Source organism: Ambystoma mexicanum, chromosome 12 (assembly GCF_040938575.1).
Source record: "Ambystoma mexicanum isolate Mex_15411 chromosome 12, UKY_AmexF1_1, whole genome shotgun sequence".
NCBI classification, from domain to species: domain Eukaryota; kingdom Metazoa; phylum Chordata; class Amphibia; order Caudata; family Ambystomatidae; genus Ambystoma; species Ambystoma mexicanum.
The window spans coordinates 1,005,687,105-1,005,699,657 of record NC_090936.1 but is presented as its reverse complement, the minus strand read 5'-3'; the positions used below and the strand labels follow the sequence as shown (position 1 = coordinate 1,005,699,657).

Sequence of the window (12,553 nt, the reverse complement as noted above, 5' to 3'; positions counted from 1 at the left end):
CCTCAATACAATCCAGAACATCCCATCTTATCAATATATCATGCTTCCAGATCATTGTCCTCCTTCAGGCTCGCATGCAAAATTATAGAAGCTTCTTCAAAACCTTATTCATTCAGCCCCGGGCACAGACGGCTCCATTTGGACAAACATCCCTTTCATACGCTATTGACTCCAAAGTGTTTCTCCTCTGCTCATCTCCATGGCCAACTCTCCCACCTTCCGTTACCCAAGTAAGTAAAAAGAAATGTTTACAATGGTCAGTAAGCGTGTATTTTCTATATATTAACTGTTCGGGGGTGCAAATATTGTTGCAAGTGTTTCTTGTAGCGGTGCAAAATTAATCAGCACTGGTCCAAAATCACCCTGCACGTAATCTTGCCCCATTATCTTTAGCCCAGAAAATATAAATATATAGAGAAAAAGCATAATTCTCCCTCAAGACTAGGCTTTTTGCTTCACTCCTTTAACCTTCACCTATGTGGCTGGCAATGGCAACAGTCTAAGGACACAGTTTGGTCTGCTCCTGTTACAAATAATTCCCTATCGGTGCAAGCAGCTAAATTGCACCATGTGGCAGTTGTATTTCCAACTGGTGTTCTTGCAACCAAGCTTTCATCTAGAGGACCCTGATCATCCCAACCCATGAGACGTTAAACAGCCCTGATCATGGTGGCACCTTGAACCAAAACCTACAGGACTATCAAAAAAGTAACTGTAGAACCATTGCAAAGGGGCAGTCGGTCCACACTGTGAGCTTTTCACCTCATTCTATCGAGTCCTCGTCACAATTAAGAAGCATTTTGGCCACTGCTTCCGCATATGTCAGAATCCCACTGGTGGCTTTGTTTCAATCCAGGCTACAATTCCCAGGGATTTTGACACAATCTCAAATGTTTGCTGACAAAAGAGACAAAAAGTAAAATCAAATCTCTTAATATGAAGAGTGTCAAAGTTGAAGGAATCAAAAACTATCCACAACTCGAGGAGGTGCTGTATCTACAGACAAGTGGTCAGAGGTCCGAGCGGGATGAGGAAATGTGCCATTCCTTACAGTGGACGCTTGTCTTCACAAGGCCATGTCGCGGGGGTCCAGCAAGGCCATCGCCCCGTTCTTCCTGAAGAAGGTGTCGTTCACAATGCGGCAGCGGCGGAAGATGTGAGTTTTCCCCAGGCGTGTGCTGAGATGTCCTAGAAAAAGGAACGCAACAAGGATTAGAATAAGAGGAAGAGAGAAGGAAAAGGTCCAGGCACCCCAGTAGGGTTGGGGGGCTGCAACACGACTAAACCATACGCAGTGGATTGCACTTCGGCCAGGTGTGCAATGAGTGTCTATGACAGGGTTGTCCAACTCTAGGCCTCGCGGGCCAGGATCCTGATGGGTTTTCAGGACATCCCTCATTAACATTCATTAGGAAAGAAATTGCATACATTTAGAATCATTCTATGCAAATGTATCTCATGAATATTAATGAGGGGCATCCTGAAAACCTGACATGGAGGCATGGAGCTGGACAACCCAGGTCTATGACAAGTCACCTGTAGAGTGTTCCAGGGGTATTGATTGCAATTTATTTGCAGGATTTGCATGAAATGCCTACCACAGTTCCCCCCTATGGGGTGTGTAGGTGTGAACATTTATGATTGGCCTTCAGAGCTTGCATGAGATATGATTCACATGCATGGTGTGGCTATGTCAAAGCACGTGCAGGCCATGTGAAGTATGTTTATCACAAATTCTTCGCAGGATGGACAAGGGATGCTAACGATTCTCGTACAGGTGTCCCTGGGATGGGTAAAATTATTATTATAATTGTTCTTGTATAACTTGCCAGTGGGTGGTGGATTTGAACCTGTGTTGTGCTGCGTTGTGTTGCTTCTAACGGGTTGCCCCTGAGATATCCTTCCTGATATGCGGTGCCTATCACGATGCACCTACAAGATGCACATGGGATGACTATCATGATTAGTTGCGTTTCAAGGTTTAAAAGACCTGTGGAGTCACCGAACCTCTGTCCAAGGAGCCAAGAGGTGAATGAGCAGTCAGGATGTGAGCTAGTGCATGGCTGCACATGTGGGGGTCTGCAGATGTGAACTTCTTTCTTGCGTTTAGCTGCATGCTTTTATCTGAGCAGATAGGTAAGCAGCATATTCATCTTCATATGGGTGGGTGTGTCTGGATATGTACATTTCTTGGATGCAGGTGCATCTGCACTTTGTCATTTCTGTTGATTAGGTTATCGGTATGAACACATTTCTGAGGGTGAATTCGTCTGCATGTGTATATTTCCATGGAAAGGTGTATCTGCGCTGTCTTATTTAGCTGCTTGTGAATGGTCTGTGGGCGGCTCTGTCTGTATGTGTTTCCTCCGAGTCGGTTTACCTGCATATGGAGATTTTGTTGGTAAATGTAACTACATTGTCACTTTTCTGTGTATTGGTTCATAAGCTATCCATACTTTTGTAGTTGTTTCTATGCATGAATATTATGTTTGTGGGTTTACAGACATGCTTCTGTGTGAAGGCTTGGGTGTGTGTGTGTGCGTGTGTGTCTCCATGTCATTTTAATATATATGAATGCCCACCCATGATACTAATCAAAAGCTTTGGGGTCGAGTTGTACAACTATACAGGCGGCACTCCACTGCTTCTCAATTAATGTACTACTTTTCAATTTTTGGATCACTCTAAATAAATTTTGATACATTGTTATAAATGATGTTGTTCTCTGGACAATTTTTTCCATTTTTCATGTCTTAATAATACTCTGGTTCAGAGGTTAGAGTTTTCCTGCTCTTTTCAGTTTTTGTACATTATCTATTTTGCCACAGTGTAGACATCAAAGGTAATCTCCAAGATGGTGCTCGGTGCGTAGCAACATACCGTCCTGTGTTACGGCTTATATTGGCTTGCACACGCTTCAATGCCAAAGCATTGATACTGTTGACGTTGGCAGCCCCTGAGGCAGGCGGGAGGATCAGTGATGTAGCAATGCCATAAAGGCATCATATGATGTGTTGTTTTGACACGTGGGTAAATGATGATGTCAGGAGGGAGAAGTTGGTTTATTATGACTAACACCCGAGACATCTAATGCCTGAATCATGTACACCATCATTTAAGCCTAAGTGTTTATTAATTTCCATAAAATCCTAGTGGACATTTATAGGGTCATCCCCACCTATAGACCTTTGGTAATGCTTGCACTCGAGGTTCTCTCTGAAGAGCATGAGCTGTAGGACTGCTGAGACAGCGCTTTAGGAGACTTTTGGGTGGACTGGGTGAATGCCACAATGGAGCCTTATTCCCCAGCAGAACTAGAGAAGGAGGTGGTGGCTTTTTGCCCCTCACCTGAGGAGGTGAAGATCGGATGTCAGATCGAGGCCAATGACCTGGAAGAGGAACGTCATATGACTGTTCGTCATAGAAGTAGGAGAAAGACTCAGACGGGATACAAAGATGTCTATTGTTGTATTGAGTGGTGGGGTAGGTAAAACAGAAGTGGTCTGTTCTGGAGGTGGTTGGGCTATGGGGGTATTAAGGGTATGCGAGATGGAGGGCGTGTTGGGGTGGCTCAGGTGGCTGGGCATGAGGGCATGCTATCCCTTTTTTAGCTTGTAAGTCTACATAAATGGTACCTGATTCGTCAATTTCTCGTACAACTTCTTAGTCTTTTCTTTTTTTCCCTTCGATAATACTGTAGAAGAATCGCTTGGGACTCGGAGAGGGGTGGGGGGATCAGACTTGGGAGCTTGGTTTGTGCCTCGTGAGTGCTCTACTTTTTCTTTTTAAAATGTAAACGTACGGCCAGAAATGGCACACAGTTAGAAAACACTGACTGGATGTGCAATATTGTTATTTTTCACAGACTGTCATGGTAAAAAAGAAAACAATATATAAAATAAGGGGTCCATTACAGGAACATTCTAGAAAGGAGCAGCGGGTGGAGTTGGATTCCTACCTCTGCCAGTTGTCTACCTTTGTTTTCTTCAATGAACAGGGTGCACCGGCCACGTGACTTGTGATTAGGCAAGGCCATCATCAAACTCTCAAGGCATTGGTTTTTGCAGTGGCAACGAACCTGCAATTGGCTGCTTTGACTACTTCACCAATGCTCTAATGCCCCTCTCCCCATTAATGCCATTAAGGGCCCGGGTCAATGTGGCACATCAGTAGAGAAGTACTGAATGGATGTGGCATGGGAATCCAAGCCCTCTGTGACTAACCACAAGAGAAGCTGGCAGGATCATTATGCAGTAATGAAGGGGGAGGAGAGACCGCAGCAGCACCTAAACAGGCACATTGGCAAACCTGCATGGAGCACCTACTTTATTAAATGGCCTTAAATTACAATGTAAAATAGAGGATCGAACATGCAACTTTGGAAAAAAGCAGAACAGTTATTGAAGTCATTGGGGTTCTTAATCAATGGCTAACCCTCACAAAAATAGCAATATAAACATTTTAAAAATAGTTTGGCAGCATGCACTCCTTTGCATGCTTCAGGGGTATGTGTTACATCAATGTGCAGTTGGGCTGAAATATACAAGGAAAAGACATTGGTTGTCTAGGGTGGAGGCCAATTTCAAAAGGTGGGGTCATTACAGGGCCTGGGTTCGTCAGTTTGCCTGCGAGCATTGGTCACTGAGGAGGGATATAACTAGGTAAAATTATGAGTTTAGGCTGAGGATGGCGTGCTATAGCCTTAGCCAGTTCGCTGCACTATTGACGCCCTGTCCAAATATCAGTATTGTATACTTATAAACACAGCACATATATATATTTTTCTCTAAGTATGTCTCTGAGCATATCTCCTCTCTGCCCCTCCTGTTCTACAATTCTGCGCATCCCCTAGTGAGGCTCTCCTCAGATCCTGTCCGGTGTCTCAGTTTTTGGGAGTGGAAACTCTGAAACCATAAACAACCAAGAAGCAGGACATCCCTCAACGGAGTGATAGATGTTGCACCCATTCTAACCTCACATACGAATTCTGAGGCTGTCCAAATGAGCATGAATGGTTCATGGTTACAAACACTTCGATGTTAGGGTGAGTGTTGTGAAAAATGAAATGAGCCCCAAGCCCAGTGTGCCTAATGTACTTAGAAATCCAAGCATACCCCCCTTTTATCGCAGACATATGTGTCAAATTTAAAGATCTGCTGTCATTTTTGCGTCCCCAATATTATCTTTGACTTTATAAACAGCAGCCATGAACCCTCACTGGTGATATTTCACCCCTTCCCCTTTCTAATATTCTAAAGGGGTGCAATAGGAATGTCCCCTGCTATGCATTTTTTTTATGATAAACTTGTATCAGAAAATAATGTATAGGGTTATGTTAGGTTCTGACAACGTAGTTTGGTCAATAAGACATGGCTCCTATTATACCTGCAATATTTAGTTGAAGAGATCATGAGAAATACACAATGTACATTGAAAAATTAAACAGTTTAAAATGTTATTACAATTGAACCATTTTTTGTTTTGAATAGCTTCTTTTGTCAAGACTGCACACCATTTTGCCTACAATCATACCCTTGCAGCTAATACAAACCCTGCTCCGAGTAAAACCGATGATCTGCTTCCTATGTGAGCACCAAGGCAATGTATAATTGTGTGTGCTGGCCAATGATTTGTCAGAGTGCTGCTGAACCTGCCCATTTGCTAGAGTATGCACAAACGCTAATAATTAAAAAAAACCTGAACATTACAAATGCAGCTGTAGCCCCCACAACACAGTCCGCACCACCCCCCTCAGAACCAAACTACATTCTCTGTGGCTCCACCCATATGGTCAATGTGCCCTCAGTGTGATGGTGACATTCGAGGAGGTCGCCGCCATGACAATGTATGTCTGTGACCACCCTGGGATGCCCTCTATTGCTGATGCTTTATTCTACTCTTAATCACAATAAAAGCATGCACAGCACCCTTCCCCTTCATGACATGTGTGTTTCTCTCTTCTGGGCTGGCGCTAGCAAGCGTGCTCATGACAGCACAACTCTCTCCACCAGACAGAGAGACAGAGAAAGACAGGATGAGAGAGAAAAGAGCGTGAGAGTGCAAGATTCGAGTATGATATGCTGTGTACAGCTATTTTACCTTATTCTGCTTCACTGTACTGGAGTTCTCATTTTATATCGCATTTAAATGGCTTAACTAGGAAAAGAATGTTTGCCCATGCAAATGACTTCCTTTTTTGCAGTGGTGACATGCTATGCATGCTACTATTACCTAGACTTAATTATACTCATTCATTGTACTATGTACTTCAGGATGCAAAGAGCGTTCCGTGGGAAATACATTAACCAATTCGGTTATCTAACACCTATTTAATATGCATTTCACTGCAAAATGTAGTAAGTGATACTATCTCGTTTTTAACTGAGTCTGGGTGTCATATTTTGAGAGAATGAGGGGTGGTGGGGTCAGCCAGTCACCCCTGTAAGCAGCACTTCAATATGTGTGGTTTCTTTCAGTACAGGGTGGGGGAGAAAGGTGTGTTGTGTTTGTAGATGTGAAAGCATTTGGCTGACTTTCCCTCAGCCCTGCCGGCCTTTCAGAAGGACCACTATTTTGAGAACTTTCAATTTCTCGAAAACAGAGCTGATTAATGTTGGCACCCAACAAAGACTAGCAAAGCTCTCTGCTGTCTTTAGCGAGTTTGCCATTGCTGGCCGTCTCTTCCAGTGGCAAAAAAGCTTAAAACGTTGGCAGCTCATCTTGATGCCTCCCTTACGATGAAAGCCTACACAAACAATGTTGTGTCTACCACCTCATATTTTACTATTGTGCCATATTCGACCTTTCCTGTCCAAGGAGAATTGTGCTTGCCTGGCCCGCAGTGGAGTCGCTAGGAGGTGTCTGGTGGGGCCGGTGCCCCACTGTGACACCCTGTGCCCCTCCTTGTGCTCCCCCCTACCTAAGACGAGCTGTGACCATGTTCTCCCCTACTTTTGTCTGTGCCCCCCTACTTTTGTCTTTGGCCCCATCTGTGCCCCTCCTAAATTTAATTCCTGGTGACACCACTGCCTTCTGCTTGGCACTGGGCAAGGCAATATAACTAACCTGCAGGCACTACAAAATAGCGTGGTTAGAATAGTGAACCAAATCAAATGTAGGGATCATGTTACAGAAGCTCGTCGCGCCCTACTCGGCTTGCTGGTGAAGGAGCATTTTGCTTTTAGAGTTCTTTCTTGTCTATCTCATGTGAAAAGTCCTTCCCATCCTAAATCTAGGCTGGCCTTTAAATCCTGTGCTCGGAGCTTGCGCTCCAGCAACACCAATTTGTTGACCATGGCTCGAGTCAAACTTGAATGAGCTGGTAGACTGGCCTTTGACCCAACGGCTCCTCATCTTTGGAACCGCCTTCCATTGGGCCTGAGAGAAATATGCTCTTTTCCTCTCTGTAAGAAGGCACTTACCACACACTTCTTTAAATAGGTTGGTGCTGGATCTGCTAATACTACTTCAATGGCCTGTCCCTGACTGCCTCTGTCTGCCGGTTCAGTTTCTGGTTTATGAATTTGCCTTCGGCTCTGGAGCGTTTCTCTAGTGGTTATTTAGGTTTGTGTTTCTTGTCTCTTTTTATGAGCGCCTTAATGCCTCTGGACCTTTGCGTTACAAATGAATGAAGGGATAAATAAATGAGCCACTCCTGCTCTTCCTCAGTGTGCAGTGGTCGTGGCGAGAGGGGAAGGACTGCTCGGTTGGGACAGGGTGTTTTTCCTATAGCTTATCAACTCAAAGACATGGCTAGCAGCATATCCAGGATGGAGGACTGCAGCCCCTGGAAAGGCAACTCAGTGAACTGATCGACACCTTGTGCTTGTATTTGATGTATTCGTAATTTTCGAGGACATGGTGCTTCGTTCAGAAACTCTCCAGTTAATGATAAAGGTTTTCCAGAACAAAGATGAGGCGGGAGGGGGCTCACGGCACTCTGGACGGAACCGGAGAGAAATAACAGTGGCGACGACGCATTGGGATGGTCTACCCGGGCACGGCGGTGAAGACGGTGAAGTTATGTTCTATATTTTTTATCCTAATTTCACCGTTCTAAAGCTGCGGAGAGGGGAAGGACCACGCGGTTTGGCCGCCATTTTGGATCGCATGCTTGGGATGGTTGAGGTCCTTTGTTAGAGTTCTTGTGTGCCATCCGGGCCGAATTTTTTTACATTCTCTTAGCGGAACAGCTGATATTGCCCATACTGTGCCTTTGAAGTCATTTCTTTGCATTTTGACGTCGAGGTGAGGAGCTTGGGGAGGCCTGCAATTTTCCTTTGTCTGTTCCCCTGGGTCCCACCCTGCTCAATTTCTTGAGCCACTGGAGCGGCTGGAAGTCACTTGGCAGTGACATCTGCCCACTTTGCGCATTGCTGTTCGTGGTGCATGCCTGGTGCCCCAATTTTAATCATTTTTGACATTTTCTGGGGTGCATGGAAGGGTGCACAGGCCTACTGGGGCGTTCCATGCCGCGCCATAGCGACTGGGAGGCCGAACCAACAACAGCTGCGTGTGTGTCTGTAGACGGGAGGGGGCTCACAGCACTCTGGACGGAACCTGAGAGATACAACAATGCTGCTGCACATCAATGAAGAGCTGTTAAGTCACCCTGCAGCCAACAGCAGCCCCTCCAATCAGAATGTAGCGCAAAAAACCGCTAATGATGGGGCATGAGTGACTTAATGGTTGAGTGCCTACATTCTGATGGGAGGGGAGGTGCAGTGGGGTGTGATAATTGGTGTGCACAAAAGATTATCTGCAGGAGTGTTTCTGACGTCACACATTCACCTTTTATAGGCGCCCCCCTACTTTTGTCTGTGGCCCCCCTACTTTTGTCTGTGGCCCCCTCTATGCCCCTCCTAAATTTGATTCCTGGCGACGCCACTGCCTAGAAGAAAGGGTGAAAGGAGGAGAGCAGAGGGAGCTCGAGATGGCCATGGGGGTGCACGCCCATAGACTGATTTAAAGACTGGTAATAGTGGTTTGTAGTGACCAGTTGCAGGGAAGCCGGGTGGGGAGATGGTACAGGATAGCAGTGGCGAACTTTAGGATTTTGTTGCGGAGAGCTGCACAAACAGAAGGTTCAAACTTCGGTAGTCTTATCCCACCTTTCATCCTTCCGCTGTGACAGCATAAGTACATGGCCACTGTGTGCCGCAGTCACTCCATGCACCGTACGGAGGTGATTGTTATACCACAAAGCAGAAAAGCAATAGACCGAGCTCCTCCTAGTCCGTGGGCTTTCAGCCACTAGAGGCCGCCAGAGTGCCTGGTAAATGCTGTTAGCTAAAGGCGATGCATTTGGCGAGCACTGGGTTAGAGTGGAGACCCACACCAACAAAGGGAACTTAGGTGCCTCCGCGTCGCGGTGCTTATGGCAGGGCTTCCAACTAATTCTTATTAGGCAACACCTGAATAACGAAGTTTTTGTTTTAACGCTGAAGAAGTGTCCATAATGTTAACTATGCAAAGACCACCACTCATTCTTTATTTTATGTTTTTTTTTTATAACGCCCGGTGTTGGGATTTGAACCGATGTTGCTTTGCGCAAGACCCGCACGTTGCCCACGTGCTATCCTCGGTTCACCTATTAATATGCTGTGCCTGGGTAACTTTAGTAGGACGACCAGCAACATGCTTCTCAGGTCATTTTATTTCTAAACGTTGACGGGTATGGAGCAATAGTGGGCTGGCTCATTGGAAATAATATCCGATAGACTGATGCTGGTGAAAGGCTGTTGGGGCCATGGCAGCCAATCACATTTCAGGTCCCCTCTGACAAATGGCGTGACAGACACTCTCCCAGCCCCACAAGCTTTTCAGAATCTGGTGACCTTAACAATTTTCTAATAGGTTAATACATAAGTAGATATACCTGAAGGTTTCTCGGTCTAGGATTGGCCTTTTCATAGTCACGTGCCAATGCATAATTTCCAGCTATGTCTCAATTGTTGCATTGCAGTACAGATATTGGGGGTGTCACATGTGAGGGACTTACAGCGTGTGGTTGTTATTTGGTTATTGACTTCCCATGGACATGCAAATCCAAAGAGCCATTCCCTCCCACTAACTCCCTCTGCCAGCCCAAAACACATCCGCCTGGAAACCTACCTCTAACAAGCATTACAATCAACTTTCGCCTGCCAGTGTTATGCCTAAGCAGTCTTGCAGAGTTGATGGCTTAATTGCAGCTGTAAAAACACTACTGGTATAATACAAATGTCTTAAACAAGTGTGCTTCCAGCCGCGTGATTGATCTGTTCCTTGCCCTGAAGTCCTGCTAACAACAAGCATTGACAAAGCCAACAGCTTTGGTGTATGTTTAGGTATTAGATAGGCATTCGGCAGATACTGTTATCTTATGGTCAGGTAATCACACCATGTCCCCCCTTTTCTCATTGTGTAGCAATGTAATACTATTATAGTAGTGGCTAGCAAATGCCCACCCCATGTTGGTACAAATGCCAATAGTGGCAAATGCTTTTTTATTCTATCCCCAAATGTATACTTCAAATACCACCAACACAAGGGAGACTGGTCTGATAATACCTTGAAAGGAGCCGATAATGGAAAGCAATATATTCATTAACCCCTTAAGTGGTAAGGGTGTATATGTTATGTTATGTTGTGTATGTTATGTTACTTGGCATTTATATAGCAGTCTATATATCATTGGTATGACTTCAAAGCGCTGGTAGGGTGAACGCCCTCGGGAACCGCAGTCCAGGTCAGTTGAGAGAGTAGGGTGTTGAAGGGTGCATGGTCGCACTGGTTAAGTGTGCAGCTGTTGTAATTGCCTGCTGGTAGCTGCATCTTAGCATTAGGTGTGGTGTTATTGATATCGGTTCAATGTGTGCAGTCTGGTGGGTGGACACCGAGAATGGGTTCTGGCTGTGTAAGGCCTTTGGGGCGCTTATGTGTGCAGCTAGGCCGGTTTGTTGTAGGGTATGGCTGCGTTTTATTAGAGTAATGAGGTGCTCATGCGATAGTGTTTGTATGTGAGTAGCTAGGCCAAATTAATCGAGGGGTGTAGCTGCACTCCAATTGTGTGATGGTGTAGAGAGTAAGCATAGTGTATGTTCAACCTGAATTGTTCATTGTCTGCCTGAATTTCTAGTACCTCAGATATAACATCACACAAGCACAACATTGCAATTTTTTCATGATTAACAACTATATGAAATACCATGGGCCAGAAACGTGTGGCTCCCTTAATGTTCTGGACTCTGACTCCCATGACCCCTCGCCATTGGCTCTGCTGGCTAGGGCTGATGGGAATTGCAGTTCCAAACATCTGGAGAGTCAGTGGTTGCAGGCCCCCGCTCTAGGCGGTGGCCCATCAGGGTGGGCACAGAGGCAATACCGCTCTAGCTTACCCATCTGCCAGCCATATTCGAAGTTGGAAGTGATGGGGTAGATGTACTTGTCCTCCGGTTTGATTTTGTTGCGCGCCCTGAGGTAGAGGTAGCGGCCCTCCTCCAGCTTGGAGATGCCATGATACAGGAGGGCCTTGGTGCGTGGAGTGGCGGGCTTCATGTCGGCACCCAGGGTCTCTTCCTCGCCCTTGGCCTCAGCAGGCAGCTCTGTGGTGGTCTTCTCCTCAGCCTTTGGCTCTTCGGTGATTGGATGGATGTTTGGCAGCTTAACCCTCTCGCGCACCCTGGCTTTTTTAGGCCCGGCCGCGGCCGCAGCTTTGGCGCTCTCAATGTTCTGGAGATGCCACTTGAGGCGGACTTTCATCTCCTTCACGTAGACCTCCCTCCAGGCATTCTGCATCTGGGTGGTCATCGCCATGTCTGGAAAATGCGGCTCCTTTACACTCCCTGGATTCTTATGTTTTCTTACGCCTCAGAAATGTTCCGGGAACTCTGGCAACGAGTCCAACAGGAAGCAGTTTTCCTGTATTGGGGTACACTTCGAACTAGGAGCCAGTCCTTGGCCAAGCAGACCAACTGCCGTCTTTGGCTGAGTCCGACTGTAACCAGGCGCAGTTTGGGGGAATAGCTGGTATTGCGGATTGGCTGTTTCTCGGCACAGACACGCTTCAGCGTTTTCCCTCCCCTGGTTTCTGCTTGCACTGGCTGCAGCCTTGTAAAGCCTATTGTTGATGCTTATGTCAAGCTGGTTGCCATGGTGAGCGTATAAGATAACTCAGAGCTCCCCATCCCACTCGCAGACATCCATCAGGGCGACAGCGGCGTGACCTGAGCACGCAGCATCTGTGGAGATGAGCTGCCACGCTTCGTTTCTGCGAGTGGGCGGGGGAGGAGGGAGGGGCCCTCCGAGTACAGGCTCTGGCTCCAAGAGGAGAACGCTGGCCTAGCGCACGTGCCTCTGAGGAGGAGCACGTGCCTCTGAGGAGGGCACGGGCTGGTGGCAATGCTACTACCAGTCGGGATGCCTCTTCCCTGCGTGTTACAGACAGCGCGCCCTTTCCTGCGCAATTAGAACTATCTTTGAATTTCATGCCTTTAAAAAAAATATATGTCTGTGGTGATGTCGCCCTACTGTACGCAGACACTAATTTGAATGGGACCTTGGTGATTCGTAT

The 12,553-nt window shown here is 46.4% G+C and overlaps 1 protein-coding gene across 1 annotated transcript; it reads right to left on the bottom strand.

Annotated features, from left to right (window-relative positions):
* Positions 1–917: 917 nt before the first annotated feature.
* Positions 918–12,085, bottom strand: SPMIP1 (sperm microtubule inner protein 1). Its single transcript, XM_069629541.1, has 2 exons — positions 11,379–12,085; positions 918–1,188 (listed from the first exon to the last, which is right to left on the bottom strand). The coding sequence occupies exons 1-2, from the start codon at positions 11,794–11,796 to the stop codon at positions 1,067–1,069; spliced, it is 540 nt and encodes a 179-aa protein (XP_069485642.1). The 5' UTR covers positions 11,797–12,085; the 3' UTR covers positions 918–1,066.
* Between the last annotated feature and the right edge of the window lie 468 nt (positions 12,086–12,553).

Excerpts from the sequence above, each read along its gene's own strand:
- SPMIP1 (XM_069629541.1), bottom strand. The coding sequence starts at position 11,796 with ATGGCGATGACCACCCAGATGCAGAATGCCTGGAGGGAGGTCTACGTG. Across the intron at positions 1,189-11,378 it reads CGAATATGGCTGGCAGATGG|GACATCTCAGCACACGCCTG; the intron begins GTAAGCTAGAGC and ends TCCTTTTTCTAG.